The sequence below is a fragment of the Elephas maximus genome, chromosome 12, assembly GCF_024166365.1.
Source record: "Elephas maximus indicus isolate mEleMax1 chromosome 12, mEleMax1 primary haplotype, whole genome shotgun sequence".
NCBI lineage: Eukaryota > Metazoa > Chordata > Mammalia > Proboscidea > Elephantidae > Elephas > Elephas maximus.
The window spans coordinates 58486010-58510236 of NC_064830.1; the positions used below are offsets into that span (position 1 = coordinate 58486010).

The 24227-nt window shown below is 52.9% G+C and overlaps 3 protein-coding genes across 4 annotated transcripts in view; 2 read left to right on the forward strand and 1 right to left on the reverse strand.

Annotated features, from left to right (window-relative positions):
- The first annotated feature begins 1608 nt into the window (after window positions 1-1608).
- On the forward strand, window positions 1609-10018 carry BAIAP3 (BAI1 associated protein 3). Its single transcript, XM_049904215.1, is given in 36 exon segments — window positions 1609-1739; window positions 1896-1968; window positions 2041-2121; window positions 2242-2349; window positions 2719-2800; window positions 2887-2946; window positions 2949-3001; window positions 3004-3089; window positions 3429-3485; window positions 3577-3642; window positions 3768-3870; window positions 4127-4216; window positions 4300-4395; window positions 4491-4594; window positions 4663-4757; window positions 5047-5058; window positions 5222-5260; window positions 5263-5359; window positions 5455-5545; window positions 5686-5802; window positions 5928-6080; window positions 6199-6329; window positions 6458-6519; window positions 6522-6622; window positions 6705-7064; window positions 7132-7352; window positions 7434-7545; window positions 7882-7927; window positions 7930-7952; window positions 8153-8233; window positions 8324-8441; window positions 8524-8647; window positions 8729-8934; window positions 9018-9109; window positions 9205-9408; window positions 9929-10018. Coding segments are annotated over 36 exon segments (3765 nt in total).
- Window positions 10012-12626, reverse strand: TSR3 (TSR3 ribosome maturation factor). Its single transcript, XM_049904214.1, has 6 exons — window positions 12448-12626; window positions 12123-12342; window positions 11500-11693; window positions 10870-11043; window positions 10686-10749; window positions 10012-10404 (listed from the first exon to the last, which is right to left on the reverse strand). Exons 1-6 carry the CDS (start codon window positions 12557-12559, stop codon window positions 10224-10226), a joined length of 945 nt encoding a protein of 314 aa, XP_049760171.1. The 5' UTR covers window positions 12560-12626; the 3' UTR covers window positions 10012-10223.
- Window positions 12627-12663: 37 nt separating this feature from the next.
- GNPTG (N-acetylglucosamine-1-phosphate transferase subunit gamma) overlaps window positions 12664-24227 on the forward strand; it is a 31743-nt gene continuing 20179 nt past the window's right edge. For both annotated transcript variants that reach the window (XM_049902903.1, XM_049902904.1), the window contains exons 1-3: window positions 12664-12766; window positions 12914-12971; window positions 13055-13122. In XM_049902903.1, the coding sequence (XP_049758860.1) occupies window positions 12715-12766; window positions 12914-12971; window positions 13055-13122 (178 nt within the window). In that variant the 5' untranslated portion in view covers window positions 12664-12714. The remainder of the gene's footprint in view (window positions 12767-12913; window positions 12972-13054; window positions 13123-24227) is intronic.

The following is a 24227-nucleotide window of genomic DNA, read 5'->3' on the forward strand; positions in this document are numbered from 1 at the left end:
GTCTGCAGGAGGCAGAGCCCCCCAGGGAGAACCACCACCCCAGGGAGACCTGCAGGTGGTAACAAGGAGCTAAGCCTTCCTCCTGAGGGGCAGAGTGTGGGGCTGGCTAGGAGACAGAGGCTCTGGGGCCAGGACAAAACAGGATCCTTCTCCTTGAGAAAAGGTGGAGTTGGGCAAGGGTGCTGGCTGCTGGGCTCACTGACTGGGCTGGGACTGTCCCATTCCCCTTTGCTGCCTGCCACCTGCCCAGGGGCCATGAACAAGAGTGAGCCGGGCCTCCCATGGGCATCTGGGAAGGGGGCCATGGAGCTAGCTTGCTCACAGACCAATGGCTCCTTCTGCTCCAAGAAGGTGCTGTGCAGCAGCACAGTCGCCATGGCAGCAGAGGGAAAGACAGCTTTGACATCAGGAGCATGGCATCCCCCCCAGCAGTTTCCAGTTGGGGTACCACTTGCCCCATGTTCTCATTTCACTACCTGGTGGTTGTGGGGAGCAGCGTCACTTTGGGAACACCACTCTCCCTCACTTCCACAGCCTTCCTGAGGGTTTGCTGACCAGCTCTTAGGGCTGACAATAGAGTGTAGACGCAGGCTGCACTTGAGTGAGTGAGGCCTCCAGCAACCCTGCTGTGGGTCCTGTCCTGTGAGCAGCAACCCACCCAGGCATGTGGGCTGAGCCCCTCAGAGCAGAGGCCAACAGCTCCAGCGTCTTTGCCAGCGCTATGACCTGCTTGCACTGTGGCTTGTCTCACCTGCACTGTCCCTGTGGGTATGGGGGTCCTCCGGTCCTGAGGACCCAGTGAATATGGGGGTGCTGGGATTCTGGAGGATGGACGTGAGGACCAGTGGACATACGGGAGCCTGGGGTTCTGGGAGATGACCATGGAGACCCAGTGGATATGGGAGGCCTGGGGTTCTGGGGGTTGGCTGTGAGGATAAATGGATACAGGGAGCCTGGGGTTCTGGGAAGTGACTGTGGGGCCTCAGTGAATTAGGCATTGCCCCCCAACATCCTTGGTCCTCAGCGAAGCCCCAGGAGATGGTGTGGGTGGGGGACAGGCACTTCCTCTCACCCTCCAAGGGCACAACGGGGTCCCAGCCCTGGACGGGTGAGGCAGGTGCAGGGTGTGGCAGGACACGCTCTCCCTCATGATTCCCAAAAGCTCCCATGGATAAGCACTGGACCCTGTGCCGGGCACGGCCTTTTACACCCATCCTCCATGATGTCCCCCAGGCCACCCCTGCTCCTACTGTTACCTCAGGGAGTGACCTCTCCCTCCTGTCCACCAGGGCTCTCTCTGTTCTGGCCATCAGTATAGTGGTGCTGATTAGTTTTGGGTTAATTCATTAATCGCCGCCTTACTGCTCCTGGTTTCTGCTGCTTGAAGTCAGGGAGGATGGTTCTTACTTAACTGCTTAATGTGGCGGGTGGTCTATGATTGTTAAACACTCTGTGGGAACAAGCTGAGTGAGGGAGCTAATGGATGAATGAGTGAATGAATGAATGGGTGAGCGAATGAATAAGGGAGTAAATGAGTGTATGAGTGAATGAATGAGGAGTGAACCTCCTGCCCCCTGGCCCCATGCTCCCCCTGCCCGCAGGCCGGCCATGTCGGCCCTACTGGACCTCAAGAGCAGTGTGCTCAGGCAGGTACAGGTGTGCCCCTCCTTCTGGTGCAGGACCGACGTGGAGGCGGGCAGCTCGGGCACGGATGTCCTGGCGCCCTCCCAGGAAGCCTGGTGGGCGTCTGCCTGCCCCGTTGAATTTGGGTCCGCCTGAGAGGAGGGCGTCAGGGTCTGACTACAGACCCCGGCAGTGGCGCTACCACGCACTTGGGTCTTTCCCACTACGGACCCAGAGGCTGCAGCCGCGCTGAGCCGGCGGCTATCCCGCAGGAAGCCGGGGGACGGCGTGGAGGTCTTCGTGCTGAAGAAAGGCGAGGGCCGTCAGCGCCTGCTGCGCTCTGAGGTGAGCCCCGCGTCCCCGCCCGCTCTGCCTCCGGCGTCACCGCCCACCAGCCCACCTGCGCCCTCCCCTCAGGTCCTCCTGCGTAGCAGATCTCTGGCTCCCGCCGAACCGGTGGAACCCAACCGCGGCCTGAGGCCCCTGAGCCCGGAAGAGGTAAGGGGCTGCCCAGGGCTGGGGCTGCGCCCTGCTTTCCCTGCGCCCGGTGGGGGGTGCAGGGCCTGGGGCTGAGGGGTGGGCGCGACTGCAGACTCAGAGCACCTCCGCTCCCCCCAGGTGGAGATGCTCTACCAGGAGGCCTTGTACACAGTCCTCCACTGCCCGGGGACCATGCGCCCTGACCAGGTGGACGATCAGGATGCCCTATTGGCCTACCTCAGCCAGGTGAACACCGCCCCACCCCTCTCAGCTCTGCACCACCCCAAGTGAGCCCTACCCCCAAGTCTGCACATGCACACATGCCCCCTCCCCGCTTGCACAGGCACACACTAGACTGTGGCGCCGACGCTCCACTCTGCCCGAAGTCAGTGGGGTCCCACCAACCCGCCTGTGCCCCTGCCCTTTGAGAAGTGAGGCCAGGCCTGCCTCCCTGCGGGGCTCACCAGCCCTTGTGCCTGCCTCCCGGCTGTTCAGCACCAGCCCCGAGGAGCACGCAGAGGACGTGGGGCGAGGGAGGGAGGCAAAGGTGAGCCCCGCCATGTGTGGGGGGCACAGGCGGGGGTCCTGAGGCCGCTCCACCTGCTCTGCGCTCAGGGTCCCCCACTCGCAGGCCCCTACCTAAGCCTCAAAGTCTCCATCATGTGCACCAAAAACCTGCTGGCCAAGGACCCCAAAGGTGAGTGGGCACCAGGCAGTTGGGCAGGAAGGGAGGAGGAGTGGGTGTGGCAGCCAGGTGACCCTGGTGACCTGCCGCACCTCCAGGCTTCAGTGACCCCTACTGCATGCTGGGTATCCTCCTGGCCTCGGGTACCTCATGGGAGCCCCCGAGAAGGAACAGCGCTTCGATTTCCGCAAAGGCAGTGGCACGCAGGCTGCGGCAGGGATCTGCTGCCGGCCAAGTGCGTCCAGGTCACCAAAGTCAAGAGTAGCTCCCTAAGCCCCGTTTGCAAGAAACACTTCCTCTTGTGAGTCCCCCCCCCCCCGCACAACTGAGGGGGCCACACAGTCCCGGGGCTCTCAGTGGCCAGGATGGAAGGGTGACAGCTCACTCCCTGCCCCAGGGGACTCCTAGATGGGAGGTTGGTCATATCCCAACTTTCCAGAGGAGGAAACTGAGGCTCAGAGAGGGGTGCTGCACCCCGTGGCCACACAGCTGGTAATAAGTAGTGGGGTTGGGATTCAAACCCAGCCACCCTGTCTCCAAAGTTCCAGCCTGTGGCCCTCCCTTGCCTCCCTGCCCCTCGCCTCAAGCCAGCCTTGGGCAGAGGCTGCCAGGATCCTCATGACATCCCTGTCCTTGGCAGTGAGATTGAGGATGTCAGCTCAGACCAGCTGTATCTGGACATCTGGTATGGGCTTGAACGACTGGGGAGTAGGCACTTCTGGTCAGGAGGATGATAGGGGGACCTCAGGGCAAGGCTGGGGACTCCAGGTAAGCCAGGTTCCCTACTGCCCCCAGTCCCTGGTGGACACCTGCAGAAAGCTGAATGAGGTCATGGGCCTGAAGGGCATGGGCAGGTAGGGGGATGCAGGACCCAGCTTGGGGGCCCCTGGGCAACCCTGTGTCTGTGCCTCGGGACACCACACCTGCAGCTTGGTTCTCCAGGAACCACTGGCCTGATATCCCCACCCCCGACCCCAAGGTATTTTAAACAGATTGTCAAGTCAGCCCTGGCGAACGGGACAGCATGCCCCACTGAGGACCACACTGATGACTTCCTGGGGTGCCTTAACATACCCATCTGTGTGAGTAGGTGGGCAGGAGTGTCTGCTACCAACACCTGCTGCACATTCACGGAGCCCCAGGATCCCCCAAGAGTCTGTGTTCTGCCCCCACCACATGAGGCTCTGCAATGGGGCCAGGCCCCTGCAGATGGGTCGGGTGGGAGGGGCAGCCTCAGGGGACCTGCATATCACTGCACCTTGGGAAGCCTGAGTCAGCATGAAGGCGAGGAGGAGGGAAGAAAGGAGGGTGTGGGCCTGACCCTGTTTTGTCCCCCAGGAGGTGCCTGTGGTTGGTGAGGACCGCTGGTTCAAGCTGGAGCCTCACTCCAGCGAGTACCACCTGGTCCTCAAACTGCTCACCATGCAGGTAGGCTGGTGTTGGGCCTGCCCTGCCTGTGTCCCTGCGTGGGGACCTCAGCAGGGCTGGTGACAGCGGGCCCTGCCTTGCAGAGAGATACAAGCATGAGCCAGTGAGGCCGCTTCGGCTTCTGGCCCTACCTGCTTCTGCTCAACAGCCTGTTACAGTTTGAGGACCACACCGAGGAGGTAGAGGGTGCCCTGGAGATCCCTCTTGCCAATCCCAGGCAGCCAGGAGTGGCAGGGGGCTCCCATGCCCATTCACACCCACTCTCCTTCCCCAGCCTGTCTCGAGCAGCTGGCGAGGTGAGCTCAGCAGGCCAGCAGCCACCATCCTGTCTCTACATGCCACCCAGAGTAACCTGTCACCCCTGCAGCTGGCAGTGCTGTGAGTGGGGGTTGGGGTGTAGGGCAGGGGTGAGCTGGAGGCCTCCCTGACCAAGCTGGGCCCCACAGGCACTGACAGGTCAGCAGCCGGCTCCATCAGACCCATACCATGGACTATAGCTACCTGCTGGGGCTGCTGGAGGACAGGCAGTTGCACTGGCCAGGTGGGTGTGGCCTGCTCTGTGCTGGTTCTGAAGGTGTGCTGGGGGTGGGGGAGGGATGGACAAACTGCATGATTTGGGCAGCAGAGCCTGGAGGTGGGTTGGTATGACCACGAGGGGGCCATCGGGGAAGGCTGCCATGTTGGATCTGAGGTCTGAACAAGAGAGAGTGGGCACCTGCAGGCCTGGGCAAAGCAGAGGCAGAGGGAACAGCAGGTTCGAGGGGGAACAGCCTGTGCAAAGGCCCTGGACCATGTCTGGGCATGAGGGGGACTATGAAGGCTGAGGCCAGAGAAGCCGGCAGGTGAGGCCATGTGGGGCAGGAGGCAGTGTAGGGAGTGGCAGATGTGTTACTCCAGGCAGAGCCCTGCCTGGACCGGTCTGGTCACACCGGGGACAGGGAAGGTGTTTGTGGGCAACAGCAAGTCCCCAGTGGTGCTGTGACAGTGTGTCTTTAGCTCTACAAGGCCCCACCCCCCAGGAGGAGGGCCTGGCCAACAGCTTCTCAGCTTCTCTGAGTTCGGGCTGAAGCTGCTGCACCAGCTTCGAGACTACTTCCCTGCCACCAACAGCACTGCCATCTACCACCTGGAGCTGCTGCTCAAGTGGGTGCTGCTGTGAGGTAGGAGTGGGCAGGGGGGTGGTGGGAGGGCGGGCAGGCAGCTGAGGCTGCCCCCAGTCAGCGGGTGGCCCTGCCCAGGTGTCTCAGCAAGCTCCAGCTCTTCCAGCCTTCCTTTGAGATCTGTCCCTTTGAGACTGAGCTGAACATGGATGTCACCGTGGCCCTGAAGGTACGTGGGCTGCCGGGCACTGGACAGACCAAGCAACCAACCGCTCCTGCCCACCCTGTGCCCCGCCCCCCACGACCTGCCCTGCCCACTGCCCCCTTTCCCTCTCGCCCAGCCGGCTGCCCCCGTGCCTTCTGCTGCAGAGAGGCTACCGTGAGTGGTACGACAAGCTCCTGAACGCAAAGAGCCCTCGCAAGCAGGTGTGGCACGGCACGGGCAGGCTGGCCACTACAAGTGCCTGCAAGTTGGGAGGGTGCAAGGTGGGTACAAGCAGGCCTCCCTTGCAGCCCATGCTGCAGCGCCTCATGGGGCTCATCGAGCTAGCCGATGCCGTCTACGAGGACCTGCAGGCCTGCTATGGCATCTACACCAGCCTCTTTCACAGGTGGGCGCCCAGCCCGAGCGCTGTTGCCAGGCGGGCTCCAGGTGTCAGGTGGGGCAGCGTGGCTGGCTGGTGAGCACCTGGCTGAGGCAGGTCCTTTGCAGCACCCTGAAGGTCGGCTTCTTCACTCTCACCTTCCGGCAGCTGGAGTGTCTGGTGAGGAGGGACCGGGCTCCAGGGACCTGCTGGGCATAGAAGGGAGGGAGGTGGCCTCTGGGAGCGAAGGGGCCTGGGGTTCCCAGTTGCCAGTGCCTAACCCCACCCTCCTGGGCAGGTGGCTGAGGAGACGTGGGTGCTGATGGAGGAGCTGAGCCCCAGGATGACCCTGGAGGTGGCCTCCGGGCTCTTTGAGCTCTACCTGACCCTGGCAGACATACAGCGTTTCTGGAGCAGCATACCTGGTGGGTGGGTGCCCTCCCTCCACCCCACAGCTGTCAGGAGGGACTCCCTGGGCAGCCCCCCTTAGGCTGTGAACCAGGACGCTGGCTGGCCCGAGGTGCGGGTCCTGCAAACTCTGACTGCCTCTCCTGCAGGGACGGCTGCCCACTGGCCCTGGCGGGCATCAATATGCCCTTCCTTCCTGCCATGAAGCTCTGGCTGCTGCGGGACTGTGCTTCAGCCACATCCAGGAGCTCTGGGTGCACCTGGCATGGCCGGACCCTGCCCAGGCCCAGGGGCTGGGCACACAGCTTGACCAGGTGTGTTTGTGGGGGACAGGGGGTGGGAAGGATAGGGTGCAGGGTCTGGGTGACCACAGCACCCAGCCGCTTGTCCCTTAAGGACATGTGTGAGGCCGCCCTGTTCTACATGAAGCTGCTGCGCAAGAAGGTGGACACACAGCCCGGGGCCACGGGAGAGGCCATGAGCGAACCAGTGAGTGGGCAGGAGCAGAGGCCTCAACTGGCAGGGCCTCCATGCCCCTGGCCCATTCTCTGTACCTTCCCCCAGCTCTGCGTGGTCCTCAACGACATGGAGCTGGTGCACAAGGCAGCGGAACAGGCGCTGAGGGGCTTGGCGTGGCCGGAGGGCGCTGGAGGGCCTAAGGGGGGCCTCCCACGGCCCCTACTCAGCTGCACGCAGGTGCTGGACGGGGACCTGCAGCGTGAGGTGGGCACCGTGACAGTGCACCTGACCTCCGAGGTGGGTAGGGCCTGAGGCAGGGTGAGGGGCGTGTCCCCGCGGTCTTGCTGAGTGCCCCTTTCCCCAGATGGTGGGCGACATCTGGAAATACGTGCAGCATGTCAGCCTGTCGCCTGACTCCATTCAGAACGATGAGATGCTGCCGAGCGAGGGCGTGGGGTGGGTATTGGGGGCCGAGTGGGCCCCACCCTGAGCAGCCCACCCACAAGCTGTGGCCCCACTCGTTAAGTACCTGGACGAGAAGCTGGCCCTGCTGAAAGCCTCGCTGATGAAGGAGAACTTGGACAGGTACTCCCTGAACGCAGGTTAGGTTGGGGATGGGTATGATCTGGAACGCCAGGGGCGATCACGGACGCCAGGTCCTTGCAGAGTGCTGGAAGCCCTCTGGGAGCTGCTGCTGCTGCAGGTCATTCTGCAGGTGCTGGGTGCGAACCACAACGTCTCTGCTGACTTCTACAGTTGCTTCCGGTTCTTGTTGGCGGTAGGGGCCCCACCCTGCCCAGGTGGGCTCCCAGCTGGCTTCTGGGGACAAGGCACTCTGGCTGCTTCCACTGCTCATACAGCCCCCTGCCTCTACCACTTCCTTCACAGCTCACCTGCATCAGCAGCACCTGGGCCATCTGCTAAGCCAGGTGTCTGGCCCAGGCACCAGCCTTTTCTCAAGCTTCCTGGGGGATTCTGATGAGCCTCAGGAGTGAAATCTGGTTTTTCCTGGGCTTCCAAGGCTCCCTGCAACTGGAGGTCTCCACCTGGTCCTTCCCTAGCACCAGCACACACCATGCCCATGACCTTGCTCTCCCTTCTGTCCCTGCCCCAGGCCCTGGTGAACTTCTTCCATGCCAAGGGCCAGGGTCTGTCCCTAGAGAGCTGAGGGATGGAAGCTACAAGGTGAGCCCACGCATGGGAATGAGGCGCGTGGACACCTGAGGACCCGCATGCCCTGTACCAGCTGTGCAACGCCGACTAGCCCGTGTCATCCCATATGAAATGGGAGTCGTGACCATGCGTGCCCCACGGGCTGCCGCAGGGAGTCAAAAGCTGGTGTCCCCCAATTCACTCACTCGCCTCCCCATCCCCCCTCTCTGCAGAGGCTGGAGGAGGAGCTTCATCTGCACAAATGCTTAACCTGTGAGTGCACTGAACAATTCTACCTGGACAAGCTCAAGCAGGTAGGGATGCCCAGGTGTGCTCAGGTGGCCCTGCCCCCTGGGAGTCCCCAACCCGAGAGCCCCCAGCTCCACTTTCTGCCCTTTCCTCAGAGGCCCATGGAGAACAGGTTTGGGCGCCTGAGTGTCTGCTGCTACTATGAGGCGGCTGAACAGCGGCTGGCGGTGGAGGTGCTGCACGCCGCTGACCTGATCCCGCTGGATGCCAACGGTGAGAGCGAGGCTGGGGCCAGACGGCAGGGGGCAGGACTGACTCAGCCACCAACTCAGCCGCCGGCCCCTCTCGGCCCTAGGCCTGAGCGACCTGTTTGTGATCATGAAGCTGGGCCCACCGCACCTCTTCCCACTGATCCACAGCCAGAAGACCCAAGTCAAGGCCCGGACCCTACACCCCATGTACGATGAGCTCTTCCACTTGTGAGTGCCTGGCTGCCTGGGGCCTTCACGCACAGCCACTGGCAGGCTCAAGGTGACCCGTTTGTACTGTGTACCTTGCAGCTCCGTGCTGGCAGAGGCATGCTGCCGCTGGGCTGCCTGCATGCTGTTCACTGTCATGGACCATGACTGGCTGTCCACCAATGACTTTGCAGGCGAGGCAGCCCTCGGCCTGGGTGGTGTCTGCAGTGTAGTCCAGCCACAGGCAGGAGGGGGCGCACGCACAGGGCAGCCTATCACCCTGCACCTGTGCTAGCCCAAAACCCAGGGTGAGCACGGGTGCACATGGGGAGGGGGGCGGCCAGTGAGGTGAGGGTGGTGGGGCCTGACCCAGCCCACCCACTGCTGGCAGTGAGGTCTGTTCTTCGGATGCTGGAGGGCCATGCCAACAAGGAGGCGCAGGACTTTGTCATGAAGCTCTGGGAGCTGGAGAAGTGCATGGAGGTGGGTGCCTGAGTCCCTCCTGCTACCGCCAGAGCAGGACCCCAGCTGGGACGCTCCCCTCTCCCTGTGTCACCTCTCCTGTGGTGTTTTTGCAGCCAGGGCCCATGGTGTCTCACCCCCTGCTGCCTGGTGTGTGTGCCACAGCTTCTCTCTGCCCTGGCCATGTTGGTCTGGCATGTCCTGTGAACCCCCCACCCCTGAGTGAACCCCTACACCCCTGCGAGACCCACCCCCACCTCAATCTGGACGCAGAAATCATGATGCCAACAAGCAGGGGCTGCCCTGGGGCAGGCCATCAGGTGAGTGTCCCCTGACTTGCTGCCCAACACCAGCCAGAGGCGGGTGGGTGGGCGCTCATCTTAGGGCAGGGGCTCTCAATGGGCAGCTGTGCCCCCAGGGGATATTTCTGGTCCTCACACTGGGGGTAGGGAAGCCACTGGCACCAGTGGTGGAGGCCAGGGGCAGCACTCAGCATCTTGAAGCATTAAACCAGGCATTTCCCCCAACAATGGCCCGTCACCAATGCCACAATGGAGAGCCCCATCTTAGAGGAAGCTCCGGGGTAGGGTGAGAGGCAGAAGGCCTGGGGACTGCGATTGGGAAGCAGCTGCAGGGCTCCAGGTGGAGGCAAGAGAGGGAAAAGCAGCCCTCATCCTCTAGTGGGGAGGTGAGGTTTGCTAAGGATTATGGAGGTCTCTCCCCACCTGGCTCCTAGGCCCAGAAGAGGTTCCCGCAAGAGCATTGCCTGAGGCTGGTGGGCCGGAAGGGGCTCCTTTCACTCTCAGAAGTGACTCTGCCCACACTAACACCTCCTTCCAGGCAGGGTCTGCCCAGCCAGAGGCCGAGAGCCCCTGCCTTCCCCCAGGGCACTCCAGGCCAAGTGAGAAGAGACACACACAGGCTCCTTGACTACCAGCTTCATTGATGGCATTCCAGGACAGGAACCAGGCGAGCTAGGAAGAATACTGGCAGATAATTGGAGTCCAGCACTGCTGATGGCCACCAAGGGCTGAGACCATCAGACCTGTCTGCTCCTCACTTCCCACTGCCACCTCCTGAGTTCCTCTCACCCAGCAGTGAAAAATATACATGTCTGTGATCCTCAGTCTCTCTGTCATCTCCTGGTTCCTTTCCAAACCCTTTTCAGGGTGCCAGCCTCGGCACCCAGTCCCGGCTCCTCCTCCTCCTCCTCAGGGTAGCTGCTGCCGCCGCCACTGCTGCCTGCTCCATCCTCAGTGCCAGGCCCCTGCTCCTCAGACTCATCCTCCTCACTGTCGCCACTGTCTGGGGACAGCCTGGAAGGGAGTGGTATGTCTCTGAAAGTATCATCCCAGCCAGCCTCAGGCAGGCCTCCCTGGTGTTCTCACCCCCAAAGCACAGGCTCCCAAGGTGTCTACCAGCTCCTCTTCTCCCAAGCCCGCTCCCCACCCGCTTGGGGAAAATTTCCACTTTCCCTTTCCCTACAGTCAAAAACCACTTCGGGGGTGTTCAGGGCCCTACCCCTACACTGCAGGCAGGGCTTTGGCCACAGGCCTAGGTGTGAACTCCCTCGGAACTGGGAAGCACAAGGACTTACTGGGTGCTGCCCACGGGCCTGTTGGGGTTTGCAAATTCCTGCCCTGAATCCACGTCAAAAGGATCTAAGCCGAGAGAGAGACAGGCAGCAGTGAGCTCCCCCCGCCCCCACCCCCACCTCTTAGAGGTAATGGCCTGCAGGGTCCCACTTCCACCCCAGGGGGCTCCCGGGTGTCAAGGCTCACCCTTCTCCTCCTCAGGGCTCTCCTTGACACAGGTCAGGAACTCTTTCTCGGCCTGGAGCACCTCTTCCGGGCCACTGCAGGCTGCATACCTGTCCAGGAGCTGGCGGTTCAGGTCCAGGAAGCCTTTGCCCCACTTAAACTTTCGCAGCAAAATGACAGCAAGGTCAGAAAAGCCTGGCAGTGCAGAAAACGGGAGACCCTGTGATGCCCCGTCCCTCTCCTGAGTGGGTCCAGATTGACCTCTCAAGGTCCCCTCCCAACACCAAGTCACACTCCAGATGGCCTGGCACGCTCACCAATCCCTGTCTCGTACCACTGTCTGCCTCCGAAGCCCACTGAGTCCTCTTTTCCTGAGAAACACGTGTTCCCCCGGCAAAGACTGCCCTGTGGGGTCCCCCTTCTGGGCCTCTCTCTGGGCCATGAATTCTCTGTGGACAGGTCAGGGATGATGGGAACTCCCAGCCGTGCTACCACAGTAACCTGAGGGATTGCCAGGCCAACCATCTCTGAGGCAAGGGTTTTAAGGGGAAACTGGGACTGAAACCCTGGTCTGCCAATCTCCACCCCTCCCTGTGTCCCTGCTTGCGTCTTTCCTCCTGGGACTGAGGCTGGCCCAGGCGCCTCACTCACCTAGGATGCAGAAGGTGGCAGCAAAGGCCTCCACACAGGACAGCTTGTAGGGCCGGCCATAGTTCACAGGGTTGGCAGCCACCAAGTAGGGCAGCAGCCGCAGATGACTCCCCCGCATCTTGCCAAACGGCGTCTCATCCAGTCTGGCCCAGGAACAGTCAATGACGGCTACCCCCGACTGGGCCACCAGCTGTCTGCCAGAGATAGCAGAGAGCTGGGCTGTCTGGGCCAGCAGAACCTTGGTGTTGACCCAGAAGGAGGTATGCCCTTGGAGACTAGCCTTACTGTGAATACAAGAACATCATTCCCCAACCCCACATACGACCCTCCACGATCCAAGCTCTTAAGACAGCACGCTTAATTATTCACTCAACAGATGTCTTTTGACACCCTTCTATAGCCTAAGGCTCTGCCACAGGCAGTGGGGGCAAATTGGACAGACGAATTCCAGCCCACGTGGACCACAGTCTTGGGGTACGACAAACAAGTACAAATCAATGGGCCCCCAGGAATGATGCGCTAGAGACAGTGACTTAACACAAGACAGTCCAGGCGGGCACTTGCCAAATCCACAGCGCAACCGCCCACTACCTGCCCGTCGCCCCCAGGCCTCCCGCGCCTACCTGTCTTTGGGCGACACGTACTGGGCGCCCACGGGGCTGAGCACCAGGCCACCGAATCGGTGGCCGAGGCGCAGGCAGTGCACCAGGCCTAGGCGGGCCAGCTTGCGGCCGGTGCAGCGCCGGGGGTCGCAGTGGCCCAGCTCCCACATGGCCAGCGCGCAGGGCAGCTCCGCAGCGCCCGGGCTGCCCTCGCCCCCGGCCGCCTCTGCCTCTAGGGTCGCTGCACCGGGAGAGAGAAAGGGACCGGGTCTTAGGCGCGGGCTCCCCCGGTAGGTCCTGGACCTCCGACCCCAACCCAGCGCTGGCCCCATCACCCCGCACTCACCGCGCAGCGCGGCGCCGACCTCTTCGGCGAAGGCTTCCAGGGACCGGTCCGCAGGGCGCCGGCCGCGGCCGCCTCGAGCTCCGGGCCCGCGCACTGCCCTCCTGCGGCCCATGCTGGGAGCAGGAGCCCCCGAGGCCCGAATACACTCTCTTTTCTAGCCCGTAGGGCTGTGAGGGAGTCTGCGCACGCGCCGAACGCCACTTCCGGTTCCGGCGCTCAGGTGACGCTAAGGCCCGCGTTCACCTAACCCGGATTGGCTGCCGAGTGATGGCGGTGGAGCTGTCGTGCTTCTTGCTGTTCCTCGGGCTCGCGGAACGCGGTTAGTGGCCGGCCACCGCGCTTCTCGCTGCCCAGGCCTTTCATGTCCCCTTCTGCGCCCCAACGCCCCGTCCCCTGCGTTCCGCCTTTTCCTCGTTCCCCACACCTGGGCTTCCCCGCCCATTCCTCACCTCCTCGCTTCTCCTAGGGTCGGGGACTGCGGATGCCGTCAAGATGAAGGTGGTGGAAGAGCCCAACACGTTCGGGTGAGCGGACTTGAGGGCGGCACGGCACAGGGTGAGGGGCAGCCCAGCGCCCCGCTCATAACTGACCCTCTCGCTTTCTGTAGGGTGAACAACCCCTTCCTGCCCCAGACCAGTCGCCTCCAGCCCAAGAGGGATCCCTCGCCTGTGTCTGGTGAGTGCAGGATCCCGGCCGGGCGGGGTATCCGAACGGAGCAGGGAGCTGGCCTGGACACCTGACCAGGTGGACCAGGTCAGCGCTGTGATGTGACCGCCTAGGAGCCTGCTGGAGGGGCCAGGGGAAAGCCCTCTAGCTGGGGAACAAAAGACATAACGATGGAGAAGGGAGATAAGGGCAACCGTGGTGGAGGGACGCTGAGAGTGAAGGCCGCCTGTTAGTGTATGCGTTCCTTTGGCAGCGCTTTAAAAGTAGTTTTTAATTGTGGGTATCGTACCAGAAGGTATTGTACCAAGTTAAAATAATTACCCTGGACTTAGTCTTTTATTTGCTTTTCCGGAGGTAATCACTGTTAGCAGTTTGGTGTCTGCCCTTCCAGATGTATTGTGTGTTTCTCCGTGCATTGGGTACAAGTGGAAAATGTACAGCGGTTTTTGTGATCTTTGTTTTTTTTTTTTGAAACAATAATGCTACACAAGTTTGGTATCCTTTGGAACTCTTCAGGGTAGTGGATGTTGTTGTTAGGTGCCCTCGAGTTGGTTCTGACTCATAGCGACCCCTGAAGCACTGCCCAGTCCTGGGCCATCCTCACAATTGTTGGTGTGCTTAAGTCCATTCCTGCAGCCACTGTGTCAGTCCATCTCGTTGAGGGTCTTCTTCTTTTTTGCTGACCTTCTACTTTACTAAGTGGCTATAGGGCCGCTAGGAGTCGGAATTGACTCGATGGTACTGGGTTTGGTTTTTTTTGGTTTGATGTACTTCTCCAGGGACTGATCCTTCCTGATAACATGTCCAAAGTATGTGAGACGCAGTTTCACCATCCTTGCTTCTAAGGAGCATTCTGGTTGTACTTCTTCCAAGACAGATTTGTTCATTCTTTTGGCAGTCCATGATATGTTCAGTATTCAGTGATTGTGAGCATTTTCTCATGTATCTGTTAGGCACCTGAATGTCTTCTTTGGTGAAGTGCTTGTTCATATCCTTTGCACATTTTTTAATTGGGTTATTTGTCTTTTTGTTGAGGTTTTGCAGTATCTTGTAGATTTTAGAGATTAGAGGCTGATCAGATTTGTCATAGCTAAAATTTTTTTTCCCAGTCTGTAGGTTGTCTTTTTACTCTTTTGGTAAAGTCTTTGGATGAGCATAAGTGTTTGATTTTTTAGGAGCTCCCTGTTATCTAGTTTCTCTTCTGGTGTTTGGGCATTGCTAGTAATGTTTTGTATACTGTTCATGTCATGTATTAGGATTCCTAGCGTTATCCCTGTTTTTTTTTCCCTGATCTTTATCATATTAGATTTTATATTTAGGTCTTTGATCCATTTTGAGTTAGTTTTTGTGCATGGTGTGAGGTATGGGTCTTGTTTCATTTTTTGCAGATGGATATCCAGTTATGCCAGCACCATTTGTTAAAGAGACTGTCTTTTCCTCATTTAATGGACTTTGGGCCTTTGTCAGATATCAGCTGCTCATAGGTGGATGAATTTATGTCTGGATTCTCAGTTCTGTTCCAGTACCAGGCTGTTTTGACTACTGTGGCGGTATAATAGGTTCTAAAATCAGGTAGTGTGAGGCCCCCCACTTTGCTCTTCTTTTTCAGTAATGCTTAATTTGTCCGGGGCCTCTTCCCTTTCCTTATGAAATTGGTAATTTGTTTCTCCGTCTCATTAAAAGATGCCATTGGAATTTGGATAGGGATTGCATTATATTTATAGATGGCTTTGGGTAGAATAGACATTTTCACAATGTTGAGTTTTCCTATCCATGAGCAAGTATGTTTTTCCATTTACGTAGGTCTGTTGGATTCCTGCAGTAGTGTCTTGTAGTTTTCTTTGTATATGTCTTTTACATCTCTGGTAAGATTTATTCCTAAGTATTTTATCTTTTTAGGGCCTATTGTAAATGGCACTGATTTGGTGATTTCCTCTTTGACCATTCTCTTTGTTGGTGTAGACGAACCCAACTGATTTTTTTGTGTGTTTATCTTATATCCTGAAACCGTGCTGAACTCTTCTATTAGTTCCAGTGGTTTTCTTGTGGATTATTTAGGGTTTTCTGTGTATAAAATCATATCATCTGCAAACAGAGATACTTTTATTTCTTCCTTACCAATTTGGATGCCCTTTATTTCTTTATCGAGCCTAATTGCTCCGGCTAGGACCTCCAGCACAATGTTGAATAAGAATGGTGATAAAGGGCATCCTTGTCTGGTTCCTATTCTCAAGGGGAATGCTTTCAGACTCTATTCATTCAGGATGATGTTGGCTTTGTATAAATGCACTTTATTATGTTGAGGAATTTTCCTTCTATTTTGCTGTGTTGGTTTTTGTCAAATGCCTTTTCTACATCAATTGATAAGATCATGTGGTTCTTGTTTTTTGTTTTATTTATGTGATGGATTACATTGTTTTTGTAGTGTTAAAGCATCCTCGCATACCTGATATGAATCCCACTTGGTCATGGTGAATTATTTTTTTGATATGTTGTTGAATTCTATTGGCTAGAATTTTGCTGAGGATTTTTGCGTCTGAGTTCATGAGGGATATTTGTCTGTAATTTTCCTTTTTTGTGGTGTCTTTACCTGGTTTTGGTTCAGGGTTATGCTGGGTTCATAGAATGAGTTTGGGAGTATTCCGTCTTTTTCTGTGCGCTGAGACATCTTTAGCGGTAGTGGTGTTAACTCTTCTCTGAAAGTTGGGTAGAATTCTCCAGTGAAGCCATCCGGGCCAGGGTTTTTTTTTGTTGGGAGTTTTTTAAATTACCTTTTCAATCTCTTATTTTGTTACAAGTTTATTTAGTTCTGTCTCTGTTTGTGTTAGTTTAGGTAGGTAGTGTGTTTCTAGAAATTTGTCCATTTCCTCTAGGTTTTCAAATTTGTTGGAGTACAATTTTTCATAGTATTCTGTTATGATTCTTTTAATTACAGTTGGGTCTCTTGTGATACCACCCGTCTTGTTTCTTATTCTGGCAATTTGCTTCCTCTCCTGTTTTTCTTTTGTTAGTTTGGCCAGTGGTTTATTGATTTTGTTGATCTTTTCAAAGAACCAGCTTTTGGTCTTGTTAACGTTCAATTATTTTTCTGTTCTCCATTTCCTTTAATTCTGCTCTAATTTTTATTATTTGCTTTCTTCTGGTGTCCAAAGCTTCTTTTTGCTGCTGTCTGTTTGTTTGAGTTGTAGGGATAATTCTTTGATTCTGGCCCTTTCTTCTCTTTGGATGTGTGCATTTATTGCTGTAAATTGACTTCTGAGCACTGCTTTTGCTGTGTCCCAGAGATTCTGGTAGGAAATGTTTTCATTCTCATTTGATTCTATGAATTTCTTTATCCTGTCCTTAACTTCTTTAACCCAGTAGTTTTTGAGCAAGGTGTTGTACAGTTTCCATGTATTTGATTTTTTTCCCTTGCTTTTTCTGTTATTGTTATGGCTTTATGGTCAGAAAAGTTGCTTTGTAATATTTCGATGTTTTGGATTCTGTTAAGGCTTGCTTTATGATCTAATATGTGGTCTGTTCTGGGGAATGTTCCATGTGTGTTGGAAAAGAAAGTATACTTGGCTGCTGTTGGGTGAAGTGTTCTGTATATGTCTGTGAGGTCAAGTTGGCTGATTGTGGCATTTAGATCTTCTGTGTCTTCATTGAGCTGCTTTCTGGATGTTCTGTCCTTCACCAAAAGTGGTGTGTTGGAGTCTCCTACTGTTATTGTGGAGCTGTCTTTCTCTCTTTTCAATGCTGTTAGAGTTTGTTTTATGTATTTTGGAGCCCTGTCATTGGGTGCATAAATATTTACTATGGTTATTTCCTTATATAGTGTCTTTCCTAATCCTTTGTGGTAGAGTTGTGCCTTTTGATTTCTTGATTGCTGCTTCCATGGGTGTTGATTATGGATCCAAGTAAAATGAAATCCTTAACAACCTCAGTCTTTTCTCTCTTTATCATGATGTTGGTTATCGGTCAAGTTGTGAGGATTTTTGTTTCTTTATGTTGAGGTATAATCCATACTGCAGGCTTTGGTCTTTGATCTTCATCAGTAAGTGCTTCAAGTCCTCTTCACTTTCAGCAAGCAAGGTTGTGTCATCTGCATAACGCAGGTTGTTAATGAGTCTTCCTTCAATCCTGATGCCCTTTTCTTCTTCATATAGTCCAGCTATATGTAGTGGATATAGGTCTTCATTTTTTCCAGTTTCTGCTAGTATTCCTGGGATGGTCTGCATTCTTCCGATGTCAAGCATTGAGGTTGCTTATATTTCTGGACCATTAGAAGCAAGGCTTCAGAGAACATCATTTGTACACTTGTGTGAGTGGTTCCTTAAGGCCGAATCTCAGAAGTGGAATTGCTGGGTCACAGAATATGTGCATTTTAAACGTTGAATGAGTGTTAAATGTAAGAATTATTTATTGAATTCCACTATGTTAGGGCCCGTGCTGGTGATGCAGAAATGAATGCTTGTCCTCTGGAGCTCACAGTCTAAGAGGGGGCAAACTATAAATAATGAGGTGGATAAAGTACATAGACTGCTTATGGTGATAAAAGCCATGTAGATATGTAAAACAGAGAAAGGGGAAAGGAGTGTGTATGAGAGTGTTGTTCTGGGGCTTGCCGTTTTAAATAGGGTGGCCAGTAAAGGTCTTATGAAAAGGTGACATTTGAGCAAAGAACTGAGGGAGAAGGTGCAGGGAAGGGAGCATCCAAATGAATAAGAATACCAGGGCAGAGGAGATTGGGGGTTGGGGGTGATGGCAGCAGGAGGTGAGGTCAGAGATAAAGGGGCCAGGTAATGCAGGGTTTTGTTTGTAGGCCCTTAAACAGACGTTAGAAGTCCCTGGGTGGCACAGGTGGTTAAACTTGGACTGCTAGCCAAAAGATTGGCAGTTGGAACCTATCCAAGGCACCTTGGAAGATGGGCCTGGTGATCTGCTTCCGAAAGGTCACAGCTTTGGAAACCCTATGCTTTGGAAACCAATTCTGCTCTGCACACATGGATCACCGTGAGTCAGAATCAACTCGATGGCAACTAACAACACAACAGCATGTGGACTTCGACTCTAAATGATTCTATTCAAATTGTTATTTGAAAAAGTATCAAATAGAACATTTGAAAGCCTAGGAGGCTGAACGCCATCCTACCCTGGACTTCAGTACAGCACTACTCTGCCGTGGCTGCTTTATCTTTCTCTGTTTACATTTTTATTTTGGAAAATGTACATTTTTATTTCGCTGAACCATTTGAAAGCAGATTGCAGCCACAGTAACACTTTACCCCAGTATGCATCTCCCACCCCCCAAAAATTAACACAAAATCTATGGGGTAATTAGTCCATGTCTAGATTTCCACAATTGTGTCTAGAATGCCTTTTATAGCTCTCCCCACCTACCCTCAAACCAGGATCGAGGATCACATGGGCATTTGGCTAATTGTGTCTATTTAGTCTTTTAATCTGAATAAACCCCTTCCCCCCTCCGTTTCCTCCTCTTTTTTTTTTTCAGTTCATGACATTGACTTTTAAGGCATCCAGGCCCATTGTCTTATAGAATGTCTGGCATTCTGGATTTGTCTGTGTCTTCACAATGTCATTTAGGTTGTTCCACTTTCCCTGCTATTTCCCATAAATGGGAAAGTAGGCCTGAAAGCATGCTTAGTGCCAGTCATAGTTTGGGTAAGACTGTGTCATAAAGGGGAGGCGTGGACAGTGAATCACATCACCTCGAAATCAAAACCAGACCCCTTGCCATCAAGTCAGTTCTGTCTCATGGCGACCTCATGTGTTACAGAGTAGAGCTATGCTCCACAGGATTTCCTTGGCTATAATCTTTATGGTAACAGGTCACCGGGCCTTTCTTCTGTGGTACTGTGGGGGGGGGGGGTCCGAACCGCCAAACTTCACGTTAGTAGTCCAGTGTAAACTGTGCCTCCTCGGGACCTTTTTTATATCACGTCAGAAGGCACTGAATGCCAAGCAGCCCAACAAGCTATGCCTCGTCATGTGGTTGATGCTGACTGGGGGTCTAGCCACTTGAAAGTAGGTTTTTTTCTCTGCAGTTAATATGGTGCCTGGGAGTCAAAGCTCTGGCCCCAGCAGCCTCTCTGGTGGATCAGGACTCTCATACTGTGATCGACGGGGGTAGAAAACACTGGGTTTCTCTTTCTCGTCTTCCTTTTGCATATATTAATAAGAGATCTGTGATAAAAAAGGGCATCCTTGTTTACCTTCTCCCTCTCTTTTTGGACATGACTCTAGGCTCAGATTTAAGCAGATCTTTTTATTGAAGTATAGTTGACGGTACAGTAAAATAAAAGGTCTGAGGGGTTCACTTTGATGAGCTTTGATAGTTGAGCACATCTGTGTAATCACCACCCAGAACAAGGTCGAGAACAGTCCCATCACCTAGAAAGTTCCCTGTGCCCCTGCCTGATGACCCACCCCCCCATCGCTTTCTGATTCCTGTCACTGCTGATAAGTTTTGTCATGTGTGGACTTCAGATAAACGGAGCCACATAACACATATGCTTGTGTCTGCTTCTTTCGCTCAGCACTTTTTTTTTTTTAAGTGTGGTGAAGATACACATAGCCATTTCAACAGTTTCTGCATGTGTAACTTACTGACATTAATTACATTCTTCAAGTTGTGCAACCATTCTTTTTCCATATCATTCTACCACCATTAACAATTACTCCCCCTCTTTCCCACCCCTGGTTACCACTAATAGCCTCTGGTTTCTGCATATTAGCTTATTTCATATATGTGGATTCATACATTTATTTGTCCTTTTGCCGCTGACTTGTTTTGCTCGGCATGATGTTTCCAAGGTTCATCCGTGTTGGGCGTGCGTTAGAACTCAGTGCATGTTTTTAAGAGTTACTCTGTACAGTGTAGTGTTTTTCATATTGCCGAGCACATATGAAAACTGGTGAAGTCCAAGTGTGGCCTGTTCATTGTACTGTGCCAAGGTCAGTCTGCCACATGCTAAAGTTATGCAGGATAAGCATTGGGGGAACGCTAAAGTTATGCAATATAAGCATTGAGGGAAGCTGGGTGAAGGGTACATGGGACCTTTCTGCATTTGTTTGCAACATGTGAGTCTATAAGTATTTCTAAATAAAAAGTAAACCTTCACTCACACACACATGCATACACACCCACATGCATACACATACGTATGCATGCATACTGGAAGAATGTATGAAATACATCTGTTGTAATTTTCAATTAAAATTTCACATTGCAGCATTTTTTCTTTTATTTTCTCTTGGTCTTTTTTTCCCGTAACACTAAAAAGCTGGGTCCATTAATAACAGATATACTTACAGACTTTGTCCTGTCGTTCCCATAAGATAGAGTCAAAATGATAATGCCAATATCAGTATCATCAGTGAAATGACTGGGTGAGGCTTGAGGTTTTCCTTGTTTGCCTCTGGCATGTGCCCCGCTAAGCTGACTGTCAATGCAGTGAGGTTGCACCTGACCACAGGATCCTCTTCTCTGTGCTTGTTACCCATTTGCTGTGCAGTCTGGGCCACTGGTTTCTCTTTACGCTCAGTTTTAGTGCTTGCTTTTGGTTTTTCTTTTGCTCTTTAAGCTTTTGTGTTGTGAACAATTTCAAACCTATATAGAAGTGGGGAGGAGGTTTTGATAAAGCCCCAACTACTTTCACAGTTCTCAACTAAGTCCAGCTTTGATTTCTACTTTTAGTTTCTCCCTGCCACCACTGTTACTTTGCGGCACATCTCCAATCACATACTTTATTTGTAAATATTTGGTATGTGTCTCCTAAGAGCATAGCCACAACGTCATCATCACACTTAGAAATAAAGCAGTAATTCTTTAAATGCAACACAGATCCCCCAGTGTTTCGATTTCTCTGTTTGCCTTGTAAATTATTTTAAATAGAGCCAGTGTCTAAAGTCTGCACGTTGCGTATACTTGTATGTACTTTAAGTCTCTTGTAATATGTTGGGTTTCCCTTTGGTTTATTTGTTGAAGAAACAATCATTTGTTTCCAACATTCTGGAATTTGTTCATTGCATCCCGTGGTCTTTAATGCTTCTTCTTCATTTTAGCTGGGATAAAGACAGTTTTCCCTTTCTAATCTGTATGACTTTCCCTGCTTTTTCTGGTCTGTTTCCCTGCTGAGGGCGTCCTGTGCAGTGGTGGTTAGAAGCGGTGAGAGTGGATGTCCCTATTTGTTTCTGATTTTAGGGGACAGCAGCCAGTCTCTCAGCTTTATGTCTGATGACAGCTATGGGTTTTCGCTGTTGTCAGCTACCATCAAGTTGGCACCCCCTTATGGCGACCCTGCGTACAACATAACGAAAAGTTGCCCAGTGCCGCACCCTATTCGGAAACCCTGCTGGTGTAATGGTTAAGTGCTACGGCTGCTAACCAAGAGGTCAACAGTTCGGATCCGCCAGGTGCTCCTTGGAAACTCTATTGGGAAGTTCTACTCTGTTCTATAGGGTTGCTATGAGTCAGAATCGACTCGATGGCAGTGGGTTTGGTTTTTGGTGGGCACCATATTCATGATCTTTGCTAGGCTTTAGTCCGTTGTTGTAGCCACTGTGTGTTTTGAATGCCTTCCAATGTAGGGGGTCATATTCCAGCGCTATATCGGGCAATGTTCTTTTGTGATCCATAGGATTTTCACTGGCTGATTTTTGGAAATAGATCACCAGGCCTTTCTTCCTAGTCCGTCTTAATCTGGAAGCTCTGCTGAAACCTGCCCACCATGGTGACCCTGCTAGTGTTTGAAGAATCAGTGGCACACATCCAGCATCACACCGAGACACAAGCCACCACAGTATGACAGACAGGTGGTGGGTGAGTTTTTGTAGATGCCCTTTTTTAGGTGAAGGACAATCCCTTCTGTAAAATAGGACTTAGAGTAGTAGTGATAGTAGCGTCATCATGATCAGCCCCAAACTGATCTCTGTGAGGGGAGGTCAGACATACCTCCACTCTCCAACCTTTTTGCCAGTTCTGACACTACCCATCCCTCCTATGGCACCCTTTACTTCTCTGCTGGGTTTGAGAATCCAATGCGATGGCCACTCAGAACTCACAGACCATACATACAGTTAAGTGGTTTATTAAGGATCAGGATTAGAACGGATGCAGGCAAAGTCTAGAAGGCTCCCCTGAAGAGGAGAGCACATCCCTTCCTTCTTCGATGCAGGACAGCTGTCTCGCCTCCTCTCAACCCCCTCAGGATAGGCTCCTCTCAGCCCTGCCATCTGTCACGTCCAGTGCTCTCCCTGTCCTCAGTGTTGCAGCCTTTTACCAGTGTTACAGCTCTTCTAGGAGGTTCCTTTCCTCCTCTCTTTCTCATGCTTCTGCTTCTTTCTGCTGCTTTTCTTCTTGTTTTTTTCTGTCTTTAAAAAACCTTAGTGAGGCTGGCTGCATATATACATGCATTTATATGCCGAGGTTTCCTATCTGTTCAGTTGTTAAAAGTATATTTTATTTTTTACATTATCCTTTGAACATAGCTGTAACAGCTGCTTTAAGACCCTTTTCTAATTCCAGCATCTGTGCCGTCTGGGGGCCCATCTCTATTGAGCACCATTTCTCTTGGTTAGGGGCCCCTTTTATCTGTTTCCTCATATGTCTAGTAATTTGGGAATATATTCTTGACACTGAATGCTCGAAGGTTCTCTTGTGATTGTTTGCAAAGGCTTTATTATTTTTTTAGCAAGCAGCTAACTTGGCTGCACTCAGACTCCAAGCCACCTCCCTTGCGGTGGGGAGTAGTGCCGTCCCGCCTCTGTGCTTTTGGCCTCTCTGGGAAGTGCGGTCTTCCCGGGCATGTGCAGGCTCAGCTGGAGATCTGGGCGGAGTTCAGGTGTAGAATGTGGGTTCCCTCTCTGGCCTCTCCTTTCTGGCATTTTCCCCTCAATGTCCAGCTGCTGTGGTCACCTCCACTCTATCCTGATTCCTGGTGCCTTGAAGACTGTAGGCTCTGAGTGTTAGCCACTGGCTGGGCCTGCTGGGAGGGCAAAGCCAGAAAAGCTGGACCTTTGTAGCGGGGTCTCTTCCCCAGCATGACCCCCTCCTGCACCTGCCTCTTGCCCTCTGCCGCCTTCAGGTGCTGTTTTTGTTTCACCAGTGTCCCTCACGCTGTCTGCAGGAGTGCAGCTCTGTGGTCAACTGTGTGGCTTCTCATACCCAAGGTTACATACAAGGGTTTAAACATGACACCACAAACCAACTTGGCTTCATAGACATACACAGAACGCTCCACTCAACAGCTTCCAAGTATACTTTCTTTTCCAACGCATATGGAACAGTCTCTAGAATAGACCACATATTAGGCCATAAAGCAAGCCTTAACAGAATCCAAAACATCGAAATACTACAAAGCGTCTTCTCTGACCATAAAGCCATAAAACTAGAAGTCAGTAACAAAAAAATCAGGGAAAAGAAATCAAACACATGGAAACTGAACAACACTTTGCTCAAAAACAATTGGATTATAGAACAAATTAAAGACGCAATAAAGAAATTGATAGAATCCAGTGAGAGTGAAAACCCTTCCCATCAGAACCTTTGGGACACAGTGAAAGCAGTGCTCAGAGGTCAATTTATATCAATAACTGTACCCATACAAAAAGAAGAAAGGGCCAAAATCGAAGAATTATCCCTACAATTTGAACAAACAGAAAGAGAGCAACAAAAGAAACCTTCAGGCACCAGAAGAAAGCAAATAATAAAAATTAGAGCAGAATTAAATGAAATAATAATTGAAAAATAATAATTTTTAATTTAATTTAATTTAATAATAATTAACAATTATTGAAAGAGTTAACAAGACCAAAAGCTGGTTCTTTGAAAAGATCAACAAAATTGATAAACCGGCAAATAACCCAGATAAGAAATTAGATGGGTAATATCACAACAGACCCAACTGAAATTAAAAGAATCATAACAGGGTACTATGAAAAGTTGTACTCTAACACATTTGAAAACCTAGAGGAAATGGACAACTTTCTAAAAACACACTATTTACCTAAACTAACACAAACAGAGGCAGAACAACTAAATAAACCCATACCAAAAGAAGAGATTGAAAAAGTAATTAAAATCCCAACAAAGAAAAACCCTGGCCCTGACG

Excerpts from the sequence above, each read along its gene's own strand:
- TSR3 (XM_049904214.1), bottom strand. The coding sequence starts at position 12,559 with ATGGGCCGCAGGAGGGCAGTGCGCGGGCCCGGAGCTCGAGGCGGCCGC. Across the intron at positions 11,694-12,122 it reads TACGTGTCGCCCAAAGACAG|ACAGCTGGTGGCCCAGTCGG; the intron begins GTAGGCGCGGGA and ends TATCTCTGGCAG. Across the intron at positions 11,044-11,499 it reads TGCCACCTTCTGCATCCTAG|GCTTTTCTGACCTTGCTGTC; the intron begins GTGAGTGAGGCG and ends CTGCACTGCCAG.